This window comes from Octopus bimaculoides, chromosome 14 (genome assembly GCF_046866305.1).
Source record: "Octopus bimaculoides isolate indiv1 chromosome 14, ASM4686630v1, whole genome shotgun sequence".
Taxonomy (NCBI): Eukaryota; Metazoa; Mollusca; class Cephalopoda; order Octopoda; family Octopodidae; genus Octopus; species Octopus bimaculoides.
Window position 1 is genome coordinate 22,932,866 of NC_142941.1, and position 21,765 is coordinate 22,954,630.

The 21,765-nt window shown below is 33.6% G+C and overlaps 2 protein-coding genes across 7 annotated transcripts in view; both read right to left on the bottom strand.

The window, feature by feature from the left end:
- The window catches only part of LOC106884031 (mRNA-decapping enzyme 1A), a 39,370-nt gene extending 17,622 nt beyond the window's left edge, over window positions 1-21,748 (bottom strand). Inside the window, exons 1-3 of one of the 6 annotated variants that reach the window (XM_052972765.2) lie at window positions 21,659-21,748; window positions 3,811-4,143; window positions 2,448-2,530 (exon numbers count right to left, since the gene is read on the bottom strand). The gene's annotated coding sequence lies outside the window, so the exon portion shown is untranslated. Of the gene's footprint in view, window positions 1-2,447; window positions 2,531-3,810; window positions 4,144-19,770; window positions 19,900-21,216; window positions 21,363-21,658 lie in introns of those variants that run through there. The other 5 variants (XM_052972764.2, XM_052972767.2, XM_089362515.1 and 2 more) reach the window with 5 other exon arrangements.
- Window positions 10,386-17,752, bottom strand: LOC106884039 (uncharacterized). Its single transcript, XM_014935251.3, has one exon. It carries the CDS (start codon window positions 12,776-12,778, stop codon window positions 11,534-11,536), a length of 1,245 nt encoding a protein of 414 aa, XP_014790737.1. The 5' UTR covers window positions 12,779-17,752; the 3' UTR covers window positions 10,386-11,533.
- Window positions 21,749-21,765: the final 17 nt, after the last annotated feature.

The window sequence follows — 21,765 nt, forward strand, 5'->3', positions numbered from 1 at the left end:
AAAGATGCTCTGAAGCAAACTGAACCTGTTCAGGCTAACCTAGCATTGAAAAATTGATTTGATGAGGATAATTTAATCTAATGACGGATTTTCTGATGGTCAGTTCATATCTTCCCAAAGGCATGCATGTTTGCATGTTTCCAGGATTAAGTTCATATCTTCCCAGGGAATACATGTTTCCAGGGTTAAAAGTCTTATTGGACCATTAGCTTTATCCTTTAGTATCCACATTATTCTCTCAAAAGTAATGCTTATTTATTCATATTGTTTTGAAATAATCATGCATTATCTTGTAGCTTCAAAATTTTGAAGATGTGATTGTTATTTTTAAAATGACATTATAGGGTAGGTGTGAGAGATTGGATCTGGCTGGTTTGAACATAAAACATGTTAAATATTTGGGCCAGATATGGCCAATTTATATTAACTTAACGCCATAAATTATAGAAAAGAAATGCAGAATTCTTAGGAATTGTTGCTAATGGAGCCACAAGTTATTTATGGAATGCAATAAAACACCTTCCACACGCATATCCATCTGGCGTCACTTCCAGTCGAATAGAAATGATGAAGGCAACAGTAATATACATGGTGACCTGGACATTGTAATAACCCTCTACTTCTCAGGTAATTGATCTACAGATGGGTGATGTTCTCACAACAGTAGATATTGAAAAACACATAAAGAATAATAGGTGCAGACATGGTTGCATTATTAAGAAGTTTGCTACTCAACCAAATAGTTTAGGGCTCAGTCCCACTGAATGAAACCTTGGGGAAGAGGCTTCTTGAAACCCCCGGCTGACCATAGCCTTGTGAGTGGATTGAGTAGGTGGAAACTGAAAAAAGCCTATCATATATACGAGCATGAGCCTATGAATTTATGTGTGTTCCTACATGTGCATTTACATTTCTGTGTTTTCAAAAATTGCAAGCTACAAGCAGTGTTATTGCTGCCATTTCTCTTGTCAACAAATTTTCCATTGGCTTTGTGCCTTTGAGATGTGTGACATAATGAAATGGGTTTCTTCCAGTTTCTGGTTACCAAATCTACTCACAAGGTTTAGGCCTGGGGCTATATCAGTCTCTTGCCCAAAACGTCATGCAGTAGGATTGAAACTAAACCTGAAATTACTTGGTTGTGAAGCAAACTTCTTAACCACACAGCTCTGTCTGTGCTTACACACACACACATACACAATCTCTGGTCATTTTTCATTTATTTAGTTTCAATTTGAAATATGGAGTAACAATGAAAAGTCGAAATCAACACGTACACGAGAGATTTTTTTCCAGAGTGCATATTTTACATGAATATAGTAATTAAAAAAAAATGTAAGATCCTCCAGTAAACCTTTTCACTTTCCTAAATGAATGAAATGACAGAAACACCTCATGCTGGTGCAATATAATTTATATGAATGATATGTTGATAGTTAAGGAAGACAAATCCTCCCGGAAGGGAAACAATTCATCCCCATTTGCCAGGGTTAGGAAAAGAGGGTAGCGGAATTAGCAATGTAGATAGACAGGTTTGCTTTTTATATAATATAAAAGCTGTTGTTTCCTCTGTATCTGAAAGTGATGTTGTTTATTATTTAACACCGGTGGAAAATGACAATCGGTGAATACATCATGGCTTCAAAATTACTGGCACCACCTCCACTAATAAGAAAACACTGAGGAAGGAAATGCAGATTTGGGAATTAATGAGCCCCAGCTCCCTTCTTGATTGAAAGGAAAAGCTAGAGAGACAGTTCTTGAAATAGATATTGCTACCTGAAATGCTGACAATGGAATGTCACAACTCTAACAAAAATTAGACAAACTTTTGGAAGATTCGAATTAATTAACATTTATCACGTATAAATTGCTTGAAAAATAGCAATGACAAAAAGACACAACAATGACGATCGCATCCAGTGTGATCATCTTGTTGCAGGACTTAGAGATTACAAAATAATATTACTGGAACCTATATTTGCATTTAGGGTGAATCTGATGCCAGAAATAAGCAAATAGCAAAAGCTACGGTTGGTGAACTAACTCTGTGCTAGGTCAAAGCAGCTAGTGAAAGTTCTGTGTAAACTTTTACTAGCTGCTTTGTCAGAAACCTAACTCCACCAACTGTAATGAAAAGAAAAATAGAGTTTGATGTTACTTATAACAAAAGCCAGCCGTGGCTGTGTGGTGAGAAGCTTGCTTTCCAACCACATGGTTCCAGGTTCAGCCGCACTGTGTGGCACCTTGGGCAAGCTGGTTGACCAAAGCCTTGTGAGTGGATTTGGTGGATGGAAACTGAAAGAAGCCCATCATATACGCACGTGTGTGTGTATATGTGTGTCTTTGTATCTGTTTGTCTCCCACCACCGCTTGACAAACAGTGTTGGTGTGTTTACATCCCCCATAACTTAGCAGTTGGCAAAAGAGACTAATAGAATAAGCACCTGGCTTTAAAAAAAGTAGTACGGTCAATTCATTCAAGAAAAATTCTTCAAGGCGGCTCCCCAGCATGGCCACAGTCTAATGACTGAAATAAATAAAATTGAAAAACATGTAAGTACAAGAACAAGAAATAGGCAACCTAAACAAAAACCTGTTCCTAAGGTGATTGTGTTTCCCAAACTAAGAAAACTTTAATCTAAACATGCAAACAATGAGGACCCAAAGCTGAAAATAAAAACAAGCATCTAATGAATAAACATTATTTACAATTGACGGATGTTTGTTCTCATCTTGTTTGTTGTTAACACAATGTTTCGGCTCATATACACTCCAGCCTTCATCGGGTGTCTTGGGGATATGGCGTAGTGGTTAAGAGCGCAGGCTACTAACGTTTGGATGGTGCTTTTTACGTGCCACCAGCACGGGGAGCCAATTCAGTGGCTCTGTTAGCGACCCATGCAATGAATGGTGCTTATTGCGTGCCACCAGCACTGGTAATGGCCACAACTACAATTTCCATTTGATTGTGATTTGATTTGATTCTGATTTACTTGACTCAATAGGTCTCCTCAAGCATGGCATGTCACCCGACGATGCAAAGGTAATTTTTAAATGGACTGGTTATGCAACACTGGTGTAGGCTACGGCTGTGATCACACTTTCCTTGCTGGGTATTCTCAATCACAGCATATCTCCAGAGGTCTCAGTCTTTCGTCATTGCTGCTGTGAGGCCCAATGCTCAAAGGTCATGCTGCATCACCTCCTTCCATGGGTTCCTTCCACTTTTAGGGAGTGACACTTCTTCACACAGCTCTCCTCATTCATAAGTAGCATGCAAAGCTGAATGATAAACAAATCTGTGAAGCTAGATTTGTGGCAAAAGGTTTTCAAAATAGAGTTGCAAATAATATTAGAAATGATTCTCTCACATATTCAAAAGAGGGTCTACATGTAACATTAGGAATTATGGTATCTCAGAGTTGGATATGTAAATCAATGGTTTTTAAGACTGCATGTTTACAGAGCAAGCAATTAAATAAGTTAGTTTGATCCTCTTCAATGTACATGCAGGTTATATGTTTTATATGTAAAAATATATCTTTTTTTTTATATATATAAGTCATTTGACTGCAGTCAGCTGGGACATTGCCTTGATGGGTTTCATAAGTTAAGGGGACATAAACACAACAAATGGTGGTAGAGAGACAAACACAGACACAAAGACACACACGCACATATATATATATATATATATATATATATATATATATATATATATATATATATGGCACGCTTCTTTCAGTGTTCATCTATAAAAATACACTCATAAGGCTCTGATCTGAGGCTATAGTAGAAAATACTTACCCAAGGTGACACAGTGGGAATGAAGCAGGAACCATGTGGTTGGGAAGCAAGCTTCTTACCACACAGCCATGCCTGTGCCTATATATGGCAGCTTTTAAAATATGTATATAGTTTGACTGATGCTTCAAGATCCTGGCAGGTAATGATCAGAGAGGAATTAAAGACATCCAGAGAAGAATTAAAGACAGTATTTTGGAAACAAAGTGATTGATATTTATAGCTACATTTGCTGAGGATTTCTAATTTTGCAGGTGCAAAGATCATTCAGACTCATGTTATAGATAGGCTTCATAAATTATTTGAAGCTGTGAAAAGTAGTAGAAAGTTGGTAAACTGAAATAGAAATTTTTTTTTAAATGGAGAGGATGTTAAACTAAGACAAAGCAAATACATACAGAAACTGAAATATGTTCCATTATAAAATAGAATAAACTGAGAGGACAGAATACCAACAACAGTTTAGGCAACTAAATTGGTTAAACTAGATCAGTTTTCAGTTATGATGTTGGTGAGTTAAGCTCCATGTAGTGTATTAAACAAGTTAACAAAGCAGTAAAGAAAGGAAGGAAAAATTTCAAATGGTTATTTCAGAATTAAGAAATCTTGATCTCTTACAAATACTGGTATACAATCTGAAAGAGGTGTGTGTGTGGGGGGGATAACAATCAGGCTGTTATCTTTTCAGTTGGTGGCAACAATAATAAATATATGCCCATTGCCTAGCAATCTAAATGCATTAAGAGTTGTCAAAAGTACTCTAGCTGTGGAAATTTTGCCTGTGGTTGACACAACAGAGGCATGATTCTTCTTTTTTAATAGAAAATTTTCACTGGGCTTGTTATAGTTAAGGAACAATATCATAAATATATAAATAATTTGTAAAATAGACAATTCCTGTCTGTATGATGCAATACACTCAACAACACAACATGTATAGCAAGAACACAGACATTTATCACTGAATATGTTGTTGGCACTCCATCGCTTATGCCGTCGAGGGTTCCAGCTGATCCGATCAACGGAACAGCCTGCTCGTGAAATTAACGTGCAAGTGGCTGAGCACTCCACAGACACGTGTACCCTTAACGTAGTTCTCGGGGATATTCAGTGTGACACAGTGTGACATGGCTGACCCTTTGAATTACAGGCACAACAGAAACAGGAAGTAAGAGTGAGAGAAAGTTGGTGGTGAAAGAGTACAGCAGGGTTCGCCACCATCCCCTGCCGGAGCCTCGTGGAGCTTTAGGTGTTTTCGCTCAATAAACACTCACAACGCCCGGTCTGGGAATCGAAACCGCGATCCTATGACCGCGAGTCCGCTGCCCTAACCACTGGGCCATTGCGCCTCCACTATCACTGAATATAAAATGAATAGAACAAACATATTAGCTACATTGGTATTTATAAATTTGGTGAAAAATTATCATCTAAGCAAAATATTGTAACATATTTTACCAAAGAACATGAAGCAATAAGTGAAAGTTGTTGAGTAATGCTGAGACAATGTTATTGCAATAAACACAACTCATATCTTTAAAGCTGGTGAAAATATTTCCAGTGAGTTTTAATACCTTAGTTACATGAATTAATGATATTATAAGGTAGAATTCTTTTCTTTCTTTAATTAAGTTTTTTTTTAAAAAGCATACCGTATTACAATGGGACTTATTCTTGTAAATGTGATGATTCTACACCACCATCTCATTACCCATTGTTCTTCATTAGAATTGTTTTTCTTTGTGTTCCCCACCCTCACTTCCTATGTCCAATATTTCAAACTGAACATCAAACATAGCTTCAACAAATTTTAACTCCTTTCTTTATGCTGTCATGAACTGTGTAAGGTTAGCATTGGTGTATACTGCTTGTACAAGTGGTCTTATATTATCTCATCTCTAAGACTCAATATCCTACCCTCTTTTCTTTATAGTTAATCCTATTAGAAAGCACTTACAAAACAGACACTGGTACTTAAAAGAAAAATAAAGCTGTACAATTAAATGAATAAAATAGAGTAAATAAAGAGTGAATATTCAATACTGTACATAAGATATTTTTACCAAAGTATGGAACCCATAAACTGATGTTATATCTATTCAAACAAATTTTGATTGGTAGTTCAACAAATTTAGATGTTTATTAGAGTCCATGACTTAACCCTTTAACATTTAAAACGGCCATAGCTGACCCAAATATTCTACCTGTTTTACGCTAAAACTGACCAGATCAGGCCTCTCACATCTACCCTGTAATATCATTCTGAAAATAAACAATCATATCTTTGAAATATCAAAGCTACGAGATAATACAGGATAAATTTTATAAAATGTGAATAAATAAATATTACATATGACATAGTAATCAGAATACTAAAGAAGTTCAAATATCATTTCTCAGTTAGACCACAGCAATTACAATATGACTTGCATCAAAAGATGATGTTACTTAACACTCCTAATACAGCAGTTATAAAATAAGAAACAATCATTAAATATAGCTATATATTCTTTATCATGGAAAATTGAAAAATATGTCATGTACAAAAATAATGTCATCTTAATGTAACATACTTAATCCTTTTCAGTGTCACATTATTTAGGAAGTTGATTTAATTCTGTAGCAATCTGTCATATTATTTTAGTCATTTATGAAGAACCTAGCAATATACTTTGTGTATAATGAAAAATAACCCCAAATAATGTAGTATCTTAGAATTGAACATAATCATAATTAAAAAACAGTTTTTTCACTAAGCTTATATATATATATATATATACATTAGGCTGTTTCACATGAAATGTCCTGTTTGAAAACTAACAAAATGTTTCAGATGTGTTAGAGAACTGATTTATTTAATCAATGCATGATCCAAATAAGTAATGATCAGAAGGAGAGATATCAAGGGAATAGGGAGGATGTTGCAAAATCTCATAATTCAGAATTCAGGCTTTGCAACTTTTGGACCATAGTTTGAAGAGTGTGAGGGCGTGCATTGTCGTGGAGCAAAATTGGGCCATCTTCTTTTTCAAATTCTCATGCATACAATCAATTTCCTGACAATATGATGTTGCTGCTACCGTTTTTCCTTATTGCAAAAATGAATAATGAATAACTCCCTTCACAGATCACCATACAGTGACCACTAACTTTTTAGGGTGCAATGGTGGGTTTGGGTAGTGTTTAGGTGACTCTCCTGCATCTAATCACTGTCCTGTTCTCCTACTGTTGTCAAAGAGTATCCATTTCTCATCACAAGTAATGATTTGATGCAAAAATGGTCTTTTTCCAGTCAAGAAGGCAATAAGGAGCACACTTCGAGGCGCCTGTGCTTTTGAAACTCGTTCAGTTGATGTGGAACAAACCTATCTGTTTTCTTGACTTTTCCAATTTTTTACAGGTGTCCAAAAACAGTTGTGCGGGATGTTTGAAATTCTGTTGAAAGTTTATGAACCTTTGTTCTCAGATTTTGTTCAACCAAAGCATTTAATCCATCATGCCAAATAACTTATTTTGACCTACCCCTTGGTTTATTTTCAAGGCTATCATCTCCCGAACGAGAGTTTTGGAACCATTTCTGAACAGTTCTGATGTCAACAAAACCATTACCAAAGGGTCGCATGATATTCCATAGAGGTTCTGCGGCAGAGTGACTCAGTTTGTACTCATACGAGAAAATCACTCAACATAGTTTGGTTATCATCATTTTCATAAGGTCTGTGGGTACGAATTTTATATACCAATATTGTTGGGAAAGAAAAAGAGTCAAGATTAAATGCAAGGTATACATAATTGAGTTTTTAAATGACTGAAATAACAATAAAAATGAGACATTTCATGTGAAACAACCATATATATATATATATATATATATATATATATTATATATATACTAGCTTAAAAGCTGCACCTATGGAGGGCTCTTCATTGGGCCTTGGGCCCAACAATGACACTTCATGCACTGAATACATATTAAATTTGACCAATATTTTTCAAGCAATGAACAATTTTCATCAAAACAATGATATAATTTGTTGACTTGGAACTTATTGCAAAGCCGCATGATAAACATTTTTTGTCTTCCCATTCAGGGGTCAGTACAATTTTTTTTTCTGTCTAACCTTTTTCTTTCTCTCTCTCTCTCTTTCTGTTGATTGTTTTCAACCATCATCATCACCAGTACCACCACCATCACTGCCACACACACACCAGACTTTTGACGCCACCCCTATCACCATTGTCCCTGACTGTTTCAGCTATCACAATTACAGCTTATACTATTACTATCACCCCATTACCATCACAACCGTCTCTATGCCTACTATTACTCCCACCCCAACATGAGCAATAGTAGGAGTGTCAATGAATAGTGAGAGAGGTGGTCGAAGTGTGACACACTGACACACAGAAATTAGTTTTCACATTCATTATATTAGATATATATATATATATATATATATATATATATAGAGAGAGAGAGAGAGAGAGAGAGAGAGAGAGAGAGAGAGAGAGATAGATATCGCAACCCCTAATCATGTTTATTGCTCATTATGTTCACTTCTACCCTAATATCTAACCATCGGTTACTTCCCCTCCTGATCCACAGCCCGTATCAACTCTAGTTTCCTGAAGGTTTTGTTCTGACAACCCATCACTACCCACTTGCTCCTTCCTACCCTTATATAAACACAGAGTAGCTATGTATCTTCTCCATAGCAAGACACCTCCATTTGCTTGTCATAAAATCACTCCACCCTCTCAAGTACTCCTCTACACTTAGAATAGTAATTTCTCTAGTAGTAATTACACACAGTAAAGTGGTTGGCATTAGGAAGGGCATCCAGTCATAGAAGCCACACCAAAGCTGACATGGCGTATGACACAGCCTTGTAGCTCACCATATCCTGTCAAACTGTCCAACCCATGTCAACATGGAAAATGGCTGTTAAATGCTGCTGCTGATTATATATATATAAATAATATATATATATACATGCATGTGTGTGAGTATAAATTTATTTTATTCATTATCATTCAATGTCTTTGTGTTTATGTTTTATACCACCATTGAAACTTATACTGTGCTTAGAAGCCATAACAAAGGATAAATAGAAGCAAAATAAGGCTAGAAATTTCCCAAACTCAATGGACCTGCAGCAGTCACCAACATCCAAATATTTAAATGATTATAGATGACATACAAGAAACTAGTCTTTTGGGTTGTGAGGAATTCAAGGATTTATTTATAAATATGTTTAGATTAAAAGAGGTGCTGGATCATCAGTGGTGTATATAAAAAAAAAAAACTGGCACTCCATTGGTTACAAGTGTTCCAATTGATTTGATCACCAGAACAGTCTTATATATATATATATATATATATATATATATATATATATATATATAGGATGATTTGGTTAGTATTACTAGCAGATCAAGTAACCAAGTAGAAACTTCCATCATCGACTTCTAATTGAAATTATCATGTCATAGACACTACACAGCAGCTTCAGCACACTTTGGCTTTCAGTAGCTGCTCAGTATATTTTCTTTTGGACAACCATCAGTTTTGTAATATATAGATTGTAAACCTTTAAAAAAGAGGTTGCAAACCAAGAATTTGGCCTAATATCAAGCTGATTCTTCACTTTCACCCATTGATTACTATAAGTACATTAACCAATGTTTACAGAATATTTAACAAGGTTTCTCATTAAAAATGTTGCTTGTACTTATACTTCCCCACATTATGGACTTCATCATTGCATGTATTTTATAATTTAACATATCACACAAATGAATGTCCAAATTTAAGGTAGCACAAGGGAATGTGAACAGTTCCAGCTGGGGAATTCAATATTATATACTTCAGGAAATAATATATTATACACTTCATCAACAACCATTAGGGTACAAAACTGAACCAGCCTGGAAGTTTTACCTGCTAGAAATAACAGTCAAATATTCTTTAAATTATAATCTTATCATCTTAAGAAATGAAAAGACATTTGGATTATGTAGTCTTGACACTACTAAGAAAGTAGGATGGTCATAATTGCAACAACACTGACCATAGATCAACTCAATCAGGGTTGGTCTGAGGTATGGCAACAGAATGCAATGTCACTCTACAATTCAGTGAATCAGAAATATATTATGAGTTTACTCATAGATGTTATATATCCAACACTTTAAAAAGACTTCTATAAACTGTACATGCAGTTTGACATCACAATTGCAATTTTTATTTTTTACACTTATATCATTGAAATAAAATCTTTGAGGGAATATCACAGATTCATAGCAAATCATATGTTATGATTTAACGGCATAATATATTTGAAGTCAAACTAGAGATTTTTTTCTTAAATTCCATGAATTTCTTTTTAAATATAATGTATTTTATCAAGGAGATGAAGGATAACATCACAACTACTAGAATATAGCAACTCAAACTTCATTTTTCTTTGTAAAGCAGTAAGATACTGACTCTTAGAGGAACAAAGCAGAGCATTTATCAATCAAGACCAAAAGAACTTTACTTTTATTTAAAGTTAAAAGTATAAGCAATAGAATCATTTGTTTAATGGTTTATTTTTAATACAAATTAGAAAGATCTTGTTAAAATGATGATTTGCAGATTGTTGTTATAAAATATATTTCATGTTTGACCAATTCGAATGAACACATAATAAACAATCTATTTGACATGATCAAAAGCCCATATTTAGCTGCTGCACAATAGCTAATGCAGTTTTATTTACAACTACTATGAAAGTCTAATTATTTGAACAGCTACATTTTTTTACATTAACACAAAGGCTGGAAAAAAATGAGTTGTCTCAGTGATATTGTATGGAAAAAAATAAACAGTTCTGGATATAATACATTTATAGACATCTAGTTATAAAACAAAAGAAGTTTGTGAATTAACTAAATTTTCATTAGACATTGAAAGATCCAGTTAAATCATTTATCAAAGCAGCGTTGATAAATTTGTTTAAACACCTTTTCTGTTAAATGATTCACAGCTAGCTTTATGATCAATTGACCATACAAGGAAAGTTGCTTAAGTCATTCCTTTCTGATGACAGTGCATATAAAAAATTTAATACTTTTTCAAAATAGTTTTATAAAAATGTTAGAGCAGTTAATTTAATGAGATTAAACAGGAGGGAGTCAATGAAGCTAGCATTTTCTAACAGGAACTTTCATTTATATGGAATGGAAGCTTTAGGTACCACAAATTAATTTAATGCTCTCATTAGCACTGAATTTAGGTATTTCCAAGTTGTGCTTATTTAAGCACCACCTTTTTAACTGCATTTTCTATTTCTGTTTATCTCTTAGACAAAGCCTATATCTCAATATTTATAGGAAACACACAGAAAATTAATTTTGACAGCATTATAATAATAATAATTTTACATGACATTGAGAATATCTTGTTGAATTTGTACTATTTTTTTCAGAATGTTTGCATTCTTAAAAAAAGTCAAGTCATGTAATGGGGTGTAACAAGATGAATTTTAAGCTTCTCGCATAAAGAATTCACAACAATGTTATTTCAAATTTCTGAACTGAAAATATTCAGAAATGAATCCGACACATTATTGATGAACAGATGAATGTTTGAAATATATGTATGTGAATAGCAACTAAATTTACAACTACTGTTTCGAATTAATATTATTTTGTTTTAGTTGCTTGACACATATAGTTTAGGCTAGACTTTATTGCAAGATGAATGGTGTGCATTTGGTGGTTGAGGCAAAAACTGGGGTGTAGTGGTATTTCCACCAGCGTTTAATCTTTCTGTCATTGTGAACCCTCGGGACCAATTAAAATTGTTGTCCCAGTTGTTTGGTGTTAACTGATGGTGGGGATATGTCGAAGCTATCCAAGTTGATGGAATATTAAGTGGTTGGGGTCTGATAGAAGGATTAGGACTTGATAGTTGGGGATGCTGTGAATTCTGTGGAAGAGGTTCTGATATTGATTTAGATTCAGTCAATTTCCGCAGTTCTTCAATTGTGTGGGTACGTTCATGATTTTTTAAATTGGTAACTTGTGAGAATGCTTTTCCACAAACAAGACAAGAAAATGGTTTTTCTCCAGTATGGATACGTTCATGATTGCGAAGGTTAGTCTGTTGTGTAAACGCTTTTGAGCAGAAAGAACACTGGTATGGTTTCACACCAGTATGAGTTCGCTCATGACTACGTAAACTTGATTGCTGACTGAATACTTTTGTACAAAATGAACATTTGAATGGTTTCTCCCCAGTGTGAATACGCTCATGACTTTTGAGATTAATAAGTAGAGAAAATGCTTTCGGACAAAAGACACATTTAAATAGTTCTCCAGTATGAGTACGTCGATGATTGTCTAGATTGGTACGTTGACTAAATGCTTTACCACAGTCAGCACATGTATAAGGCTTCTCTCCTGTATGAGTTCGCAAATGTATTTTAAGATTCCCCTGTTGACTAAATGTCTTGCTACATATAGAACAGGCATATGGTTTTTCTCCAGTATGAACACGTTCGTGGTTGCGCCATTCAGTCTGTTGAGAAAATGCACGATCACAAAATGAACAATTATACGGCTTTTCACCAGTATGTGTCCGCTCATGATTTCGCAAAATGATTTCTTGAGAGAAAGCTTTCTTGCAGTAAGAGCAATAGAAGTGCTTTGCTCCAGTACGTTCATGATTATTAAGGTTGATTTTACGAGAAAATCCTTTACGACAAACACCACATTTAAAAGGTTTTGCAAGAGCTAAAGTTCGTCTTATTGGACACTTAAGAATTTCGTTACTTTGGTAAACACTGTCTGGCTTACTTACAAAATCACTACACACAGTCTGAGTGTTATCAATCGAATTGATGGCTGGAACTGTATGCATAGCCTTTGATTTCATAAAATCTGGCAAATTAACAGAATTCTGATCAAGTTTATAATTCATCATTTTAAGTTTCTGAAAAATTTGCTACTCGGACTTACTGAATTTTACTATAAATGCAAACAAAATTATTTAAACAATTTGCATTTCAACTTTTTCTTCTTTACACTTAGCAAAAATTTAAATTTAAAAAATAATGTTCTAAAAGACATGAACTTATAACATCAAATGTTCCCGGAATTACTCATAGATACTTCGATTGTAAGCGAAGGAACAACAGACTGTTAAATTTTTTTAAAGGCTCTCAATCTATCAGACTTTGTAAGCACATTACTATCTAACGTTAAACTATTTTAAAATAAGAAAATTTATCAAATCGTTTGGATAGAAAAAGATGAAACCAAAGAATAAAACATTAATTAATGAACGAAAACATTAAAAAAAAAGTCGATGGATTCTATATTTAACTATCTAATGCTATCTTTAAAGTCAAAGTTGACAATAGTTACGGCAGTTCTTAACCGAAGTAAGAATATGATCATGACAAAGCGGTTTAACCCTTTCCTACAGATTGTCAGGAACTGCAGTTAATTCAGACAAGTTCCAGAAATAACTTTGAACACATTTAATTACAGATGCATATAGTTTTCTTTTGTATACTTTTTTAATGCAAAAAATATTGCATCAGATATTAAGTTACTAAATAAATAAATCTATCATAACAGTTCGCATAGGCATTTCAATGAGATTCATCGAGGGTTAGCAGGAATTTTTTAATATATTCAAATTATTACTTTTTAATGTAAAAACGTTGCGTAATTTTTTAGTTTTTCTCTTACTTTGAAAGGAAATCAAATTGTTAAAAGCTACACTTTGAAAGAAAAGATTTTAAACACTAGACTTGAGGAGCGAACAAAAAAAGAGCTGGTAAGAGCATAATTGATTTAAAAAAAGAAGCTACCCACTTTAAAAAGACGGTTAATATATTAAAATAATGGAAAACAAAGCAAAGCCGTATTATGTTTCCGATCCCATTGTGAAATGTTTTGTTAATTTCTTTGGCATCTTGCTGGTAGAACGAAAGCCAACAGAATTCCCACCAGAATCTAAGTTACTTTGCCATGCTAAATACACACATGTATATATGTATATTCGTTAACGAAGGTTAGGATAAAATAAAAGTTAAATTGAATAAAAATATATAAAAAATAAGAAACATTGCTAAAGGGAGATAATATATAATTGCGATAATTTTTAATTTCTAAATAAATATTACAGCAATGAAACAAAAAGAAAAAAGAAAGAAATCTTTAAATGAAATATTGATATGTATATTTAAATTCAATAAAAGTATCAACAGCTGTCGGAAAATACTGATTGGGAACTTCTTAAAAAGAGTTATCATTAGTATTAACACCGTCTTCTTTGTCTCCATCAATCATTTAAAAAAGTAAAAAAAAACAAAATGACGTGTAGTTAACTAAATTGATAATAATCTCCCTTTCTTGACAGTGGAATACTTTTTAGGACAGCATCAAATTGATTCAGATGATAGTAAAGGGAGATGATTTCCATTGTATATCTTACTACGAAAACTTATAAAATGAAACGTGAAATATATTATAAGTTAAATGATTATTACAAATTTTACATCAAAATTTTATATTTAAAAATTGTTCAAAATTTTCTTCAGCAATAGGACAGTGAAGATAATGCCTATGTATTGAGTTTGATCTGCTATTCCTGTTATTACTAAAACAAATTCTATCAAGAATAAAAACAATATTCTAAAAGGAGACTAAATATTTAGTTCTTAAATTCATACATTTTAGAGAAAGAATATTAAACTTTAGAGTTATAGCAGTAGTTAACAAACCAAAGATAATTTGTTATGGAAAACAACTGTACACATTCATCATTATCATCACAAACATAATTCTTTTCTTTTTAATGTTGAAGTTGAACAGGCTATTATTCTACATTCCCATACATTGAGTTTCAATATTCTCAAATTTATCCTGACTACTCAACCTTGTGGGTATCTATTATCAATTCAAGACGTTTTTTACATGCCACATAACCCATCTATTCATATTGAAAATCTGTATCAATGCAGATTACCTGCTTATTATTGCTAATGTCATTTGATATTAAGTGTATCCAACATTTTTTCAATAATTTAATATTGGTTTTAATTTTCGGCACAAGGCCAGCAATTTTAAGGAAGGAGATAAGTTGATTACATTGATAGCAGTGTTCAACTGCTACTTATTTTATAAACCTTAAAAAGATGAAAGGCGAAGTTGACCATAGCAGAACAATAATTGAATGTTGAACATCATATTCAAGTATCTATTGATACTCTGCATTTAATACCATAAAGAATTACACTTACATAACTATTATACAATTAGCCCAAAGCAATAAGGGTAGCATTTCTTCATAGTGTTATCACTAGCCAGTATGCTACTCTTTATTCCTCTCCCAGCACATACAATGTTATCCAGGTGGCAGAATTTGTCAACTGGCCTATCATACTAGAAATTTATAAAATTTATTGACTATATAATGAATATAACTGCTAACTGAAAACTTTAACGAGTCTTTAAAGTACTGATAATTTACCTTAAATGATTATAATCTATTGATAAACTTATTTTTACTCAGTCATACAGAGTTTATCTTTTACTATTCCAAAATTTTTGCCTTATACATGATCCCATTTGCATATAGTTATAAACTTTGTAAAAACAGTCCGTATGTGTATATATATATTCCCTTGTACACAAACTGCCAATCAGAAAATAATAAATGGCATGCATGCATGTTTGTTTGTCATTAGACTGCAGACATGCTGAGTATGGTCTTGAAGAGTTTAGTTGAACAAATCAACCTCTAGTACATATTTTAATGCCTCATACTTATTCAGTTAGTCTCTTTTTGCAAACCAGTAAGTTACAGGGAGGTAAACAAACCAACACTGGTTGTCAAGCAGTGTTGAGAGATAAATACATGCATGCATACATTTCATGTAGTTTCTGCCTACCAAATCCACTTACAAGGCTCTGGTTAGCCTGAGGATATAGCAGAAGACACTTGCTCAAGGTCCCATGCAATGGGACTAAATCTGGAACCATATAGTTGGGAAGCAAATTTCTTACCAGAATGATTATATCATATCACATACAATAATAATTTCTACGTGCACTTCTATATTCTAAAATGCAATAGGAGATCAAACCACAAATTGCAGTATATGTAGCAAATTCTTCGAACGTTGGGCCTCATGGAAGCAATGACAAGTTACCAAGACCTTTGGTGATATGCTGTGCTTGAGAAGACCTGGCAAACCAAATGAGACCGTAACCATGGCCTATACCAGTGTCACATAACTGGCCCATTTAAGAGTACCCTTCAATCATTGGGAAATATATTGTGCTTGAGAAGACCTGTTGAGTCAAGCATTGTCATGGCCGATGCCAGTACCACCTGGTTGGCTCCCATGCCAGTGGCACGTAAAAAGCACTATTCGAGCATGGTCATTGCCAGTGCCACCTGACTGGCTCCTGTGCCGGTGACACATAAAAAGCACCATTCGAGCGTGGTCGTTGCCAGTACTGCCAGACTGGCCTCTGTGCCAGTGGCACGTAAAAAGCACCCACTACACTCTTGGAGTGGTTGGTGTTAGAAAGGGCATCCAGCTGTAGAAACCTTGCCGGATCAGATTGGAGCCTGGTGCAGCCTCCTGGCTTGCCAGTCTTCAGTCAAACTGTCCAACCGATGCCAACATGGAAAGCAGATGTTAAACGATGATGATTAGTTATAGTAAACACCACTCTCTTTTTGTTTTTCTATCTCTGTCTTTTACTCTTGTCTCCAACTACTTATTAGTCACTACACAGATACAGAAATATATATCATTCATTGTTTTAATGTCCACTTTTCCATGCTTGAATGGATCAGATGAATTTTGTTGAAGCGGATAGACTATGGCTGGATGCCCTTCTTGTCACCAACCCTCACCTTTTTACAAGCAAGGTGACATACCCATAGTCTTTCAAACATGAACAGCACAATAGCTGGACATGTTCTTATGGAAGATTGCAAACAAAGACACCATTTGTATGACAGTGATGCTCATTTACAATTAGCACAAAATGCTAAGACAAGAGAACACAAATATGCACAACAGACTCTTTTCAGTTACTATCTACCAAAGCCAATATTCAAAGGCTTTGGTTGGCCTGGAGCTATAATACAAGATACTTATCCAAAGTGTCACACAGTAGAAGTGAACCTGAAACCACATGATTGTGGGATGAATTTCTGAACCAACAGCCATATGTGCATATACCTATTTACTGATGCAGAGAGAGAGATGGGAGGAGTAAGGTAACAAGCATGGCTGTCCGGTGAAAATGTTCATTCTGTTACCATATGGTTTAGTTTTTGATCCCACTGTATGGATACTGTTCACTGTTAAGTTCTATTACAGCTGCAGGCTGACCAATACCATGAGAGTAAAATTTGGTAGACAGAAACTGTAAAAAGTCCATCATATATACATGTATGTGTGTGTTCATTAGTGAATTCCTCTTGTCTTGATGCAGACGTTGATTTTAAACAAAAGTAACCATCATACAAATGGTGTTGTATTTATAATCCTCTATGAAACCATGTTCAGCTATTCAATGTTCAAATGAACAGGGAAAATATTACACTTTGGGGGTAGGTGCCCTTGTATGCAGCAAATGTAAATTTGGAAAGGGAACATTGTCGGCAGAAAGGCCAGAAATGGTTATTAGAAAGGTGGGAATAGAGGTATAGAGAGTATTCATGTACATTTGCACATGCCTTAACAGGAAGGTGGAAAGAAAAAGGCAGGGATATGTAGAGGTGGTTGGGGGAGGGAAACTCAACCATAGCTTGGAATGACCTTTTGGAATTCTTTTAAGAAATAAACACATTTGTAATTGAGTTTCAAAACTCGTTTAGATGGTTCTCTATGCTTAAATTACTTTCAGAAATTTTGTTAAGTGGAATATCACAATCTGGCATAGTTCATCACTTAAGTAAACAACTTTTTTATTTTTGTTATCATTCTTCCCATTCTAGATTTTAAAATATTAAACTTTTATTACCTTAATTTACTATGTAGATAGGTACTTGTAACACAGCATGCACAAAAATGAAACTTTTAGCTATCATGGTGAGCAAAAGTTGTGAATATATGCGATCACATTTGTCACTTCCTAACATATGAACCCCTTATGATGATTAGTAACTATAATAACCATGTATGTCTTAGTGAGAGCACATGCAATTTATCCTTACAACAACCTGCTATAAATACCATTTATATTCACACATGCACAAGTACAATTTCTCTTGGAATTCAAGTCATGTAAACAAATATATATATATATATATATATATATTCTATGCATGCACATGCAACTTTTCTTGGCATTTACTAAGGTTCAAAACTCAAATTCAAAATTTTTTACTCCATGGTTACCCATATTTCAGAATAGCATCATCATCACCATCATTGTTGCATTTTCTTCCCAGATAATTTGTATTTCAGCAGTCATATCACCACTACCATCCAAAGCTCCCAAACCAAAGACATCCTACAAAAGGAAAACTTTTCCAAATACCCATACCCTGGGTAGGAAAAACGTTGACTTTGAAGATTAAAATAATATAATTAACCAGCATAAATGAAAGTTATTTATAGTTGTCTTATTCAGTAACCTCCACTATTATTAAGATCAAGAAAGGAGTTTTAAAGCAGTAAAAGAAAACCAAGCAACTGACAAGGATTTATCAATGAAATAGAGAAAATGTTGAAGATCTGGATATAAAAACAAATAACCAAAAGCCTACTAACAATTCAACACAATGCTTTAAGAATTTTTGACAGTCTAAAGGAATGAATGGGAGAGGAATATAAAGAAAACTATAAAGTTAGCAATAGACAATTTAATGATGTCAAAAAAAAGAAAAGAAAAAAGTCCAAGCAACATATACTGATGTTTAATAAATCTTTGGATGAATTAATCTGAGGAGAAGAGTTCTAGAGCAGTGGTTCCACCAAGGGCCATATGACTTCTGGGGGTTCATGCAAGCAAAATAGTAAATTGGAGGTCCATGAAAATTTTTGCTTTAGATATATTTATTACAAGAAACAACTAGGTTTCTTTTTTTAACACTTTGTTCAACACGTTCTCTCAGAGAGTGCAAACCTACACAAGCGAATGGGTGGAAAAGAGAGTGGGAATTTTGAGAGAAGTATCTAGTTTTTAAACATCAAATGATTTTGGGGATCCACCAGAGTAAAACAGTAATCAAAGAGGTCTATAGATAAAAAATGGGTGAGAACCACTGTTTTAAAGGAATAAATTTTCAGTATCGATGAGAATGGCTTATATTGGAAAAGGATGTTTTGAATAAACAGAGATACACAGAAAGACAAAAACCATGCCTGGGTGTAAGGCATTTAAGGATCAGATAACTCTCCTGCTAGGAGAGAATGTAGCTTGCCACAAACTTGAACCTTTTCTAATCTACTATTCTGAAAATCCATGCATATTTACAAATATCAATAACAAACTGCTGTCCACGGGCAACAAAATAAAGTATAGATGACTCAAACATTGTTTGAAGGCTGATTTTCAACCTGTTTTACTTGAAATATACAAAAATATTGTATTGGAAAAGTCCTGTTCAAGGTTTTATTAACTCTAAAGAATCAGCTTGCTGAAAAATTAAATTACAAGAGGATCCCTATCAAAATCTACTTTTAGTCCTTTTCTTCCCTAGGATACTTCACAGGATGGGAACAGAGTTACCTAAGAATTCAAGTATAGAGCTAATTATGATACGAAGAATTCACTATGACTCTGTAACCTTCAAAGCTTGATATGCATGTTATTCCCTTTTTCAACTGCAACTTTTTTTTTTGAAGTTGTTGATAACAGTAGTGCTAGACTTGTCATGAAGAACATCTCTTAGAAAGTGATTAGTCAAACATTAACCAAGCTTGATCGTTTTACCTCAACTTCTATTATTCTTGAAGATCCTGCAGCAGATTTTCTTGTTACACATATACTTAATTAGTGGCTCATATTCTTTCTGATCACTACAACCAACTCCTGTTTGTTCTGCTTAGAGTAGTCTCTTTCCTAGAAATATTAACAAAATCTTTGACATAAAGATTATACGATATATAACCTTCAATCACTTTCAGAGTTGTTTACTCAAAGACCACGAAATTTGTCTTTCCTTCCTCGAGATAAGACGGCATAAATTTTTCAAACACTTAAGAGAACAATTTAAGTAAAATATTTGGTACATGTTATATAGTTTCCTTGATTATAAAAACACTTCAGAGGTAAAGATAGATATATATATATATATATATATATATATATATAAAATATAAAACATTTATATATATATATATATATATATATATATATATATATATACACATATACACACACACACACTCAGAATAACAAGGAAACACGAAATTTATTTTTTTCTCTTGACTGGTGTTAGAAACCAGCTGATAGCTAGTAACAAATGAAATGCAACTTTTAATTAATTCAAGAAATAGAACAATAAGCATCTTCACTACTAAAACTAAGTTATACAACTTTATGATAGTGGAAATACAAGTTTAAAAACCGATAAATATGATGGCGCGAATGAGACAGAGTTGTTCTACTAGTTGAAACTGCACATTAACAAGGGATTTTTACTAGTGAAGAGATGATGTTGACAAACCAATACCTTGGAACGAGGAAGCGCAAACAGATGGAGAAGGAAAAACTTTCTTAGGACCAAAATCAGAAAATCAATATCAGCTGCATACATATGATGTAAAACTAATGGTTCCTTATCTTTCTCGATTACTTCTCGTACTAAAAAGATTTGCTTCAAATCCCACTTTACCTTTCTGAAAAAACTGGTTGATTTAATAATATAGTGCTAGATATACTGTGATTTCATAAGATATAAACTGGATAGTGAGGAGTGGATCGCATTTAATCTGAGCTATAACAACTTCACGCTAAATTGTGAGGATATATAATTACAAATATGAGAAAGTTTCAAGTTGTTGCAGGAAATCAAAATAAAGGATGGGTTTCGATGGTATATTTTAGTGGATTTATTTTCACGTGTCACCTATTCTTTTAGATAAAATTTTAAAAAAGCAAAAGATATAGAAAAAATTAAAAACTTCGTTTGAGAAACATTTTCACGTTTTAATGCAGAGGTATTCATAATTAATTGATATTACAAGTCTAGAAATAAGATCATCAAAAAAATTTGTCGTGTTTCAATCTCAAATAAAGTTTTACAATCAACTGATGATTCATTAACTTCTACGAAAAGTAAATTAACAGAACAATTGATTATGAGATTAATTACTTTTATAAGACACAGAGAGGGGAATAGAGCGGCAGAATTGGTATTTAGTTAAATCTATTTACGTTCTTAGTTTAATCCTGTCGAAGTCGACTTTCTCTTTTATTCTTCTGAGGTCGATAAAATAAAGTACCAGCCAATCGCGATTATTTTAATAGACGGCTATCTTCAAAGCGTATGGCCTTGTGTTATGTTAGAAATTATTTCTAGGCTATAAGATGATAGAAACACAAGATAGAGTCGAGAAAAATCATGTTTATGAACGATATTACGTAAGAGAACGTGAATTATGAAAACAAAATCTAAGAGCTCAAGAGTAAAAACTTTTTTAGAGTTATTTAAAAAAATAATCAAACTTTGTTGAAGAGGGGAAAAAGATGATCAACCACCCATCATCATGAGAATTAGATACAACAGCAAAGAAATAAGTAACAGACATAATAAATTCCTGTAATTAGTGAAAAGAGGAAGGTCATTGAGGAAAAAGACTCCAACAAGTGACAATACCTTAAAAATATCAAGCCATTAATAAAGGTTTCTGGTGGAAGTTTCTTTGTCTGAACGTCTAATTGATGAAATGTGGGAGACAACAATGTCGGTGTTCACAATGAAAA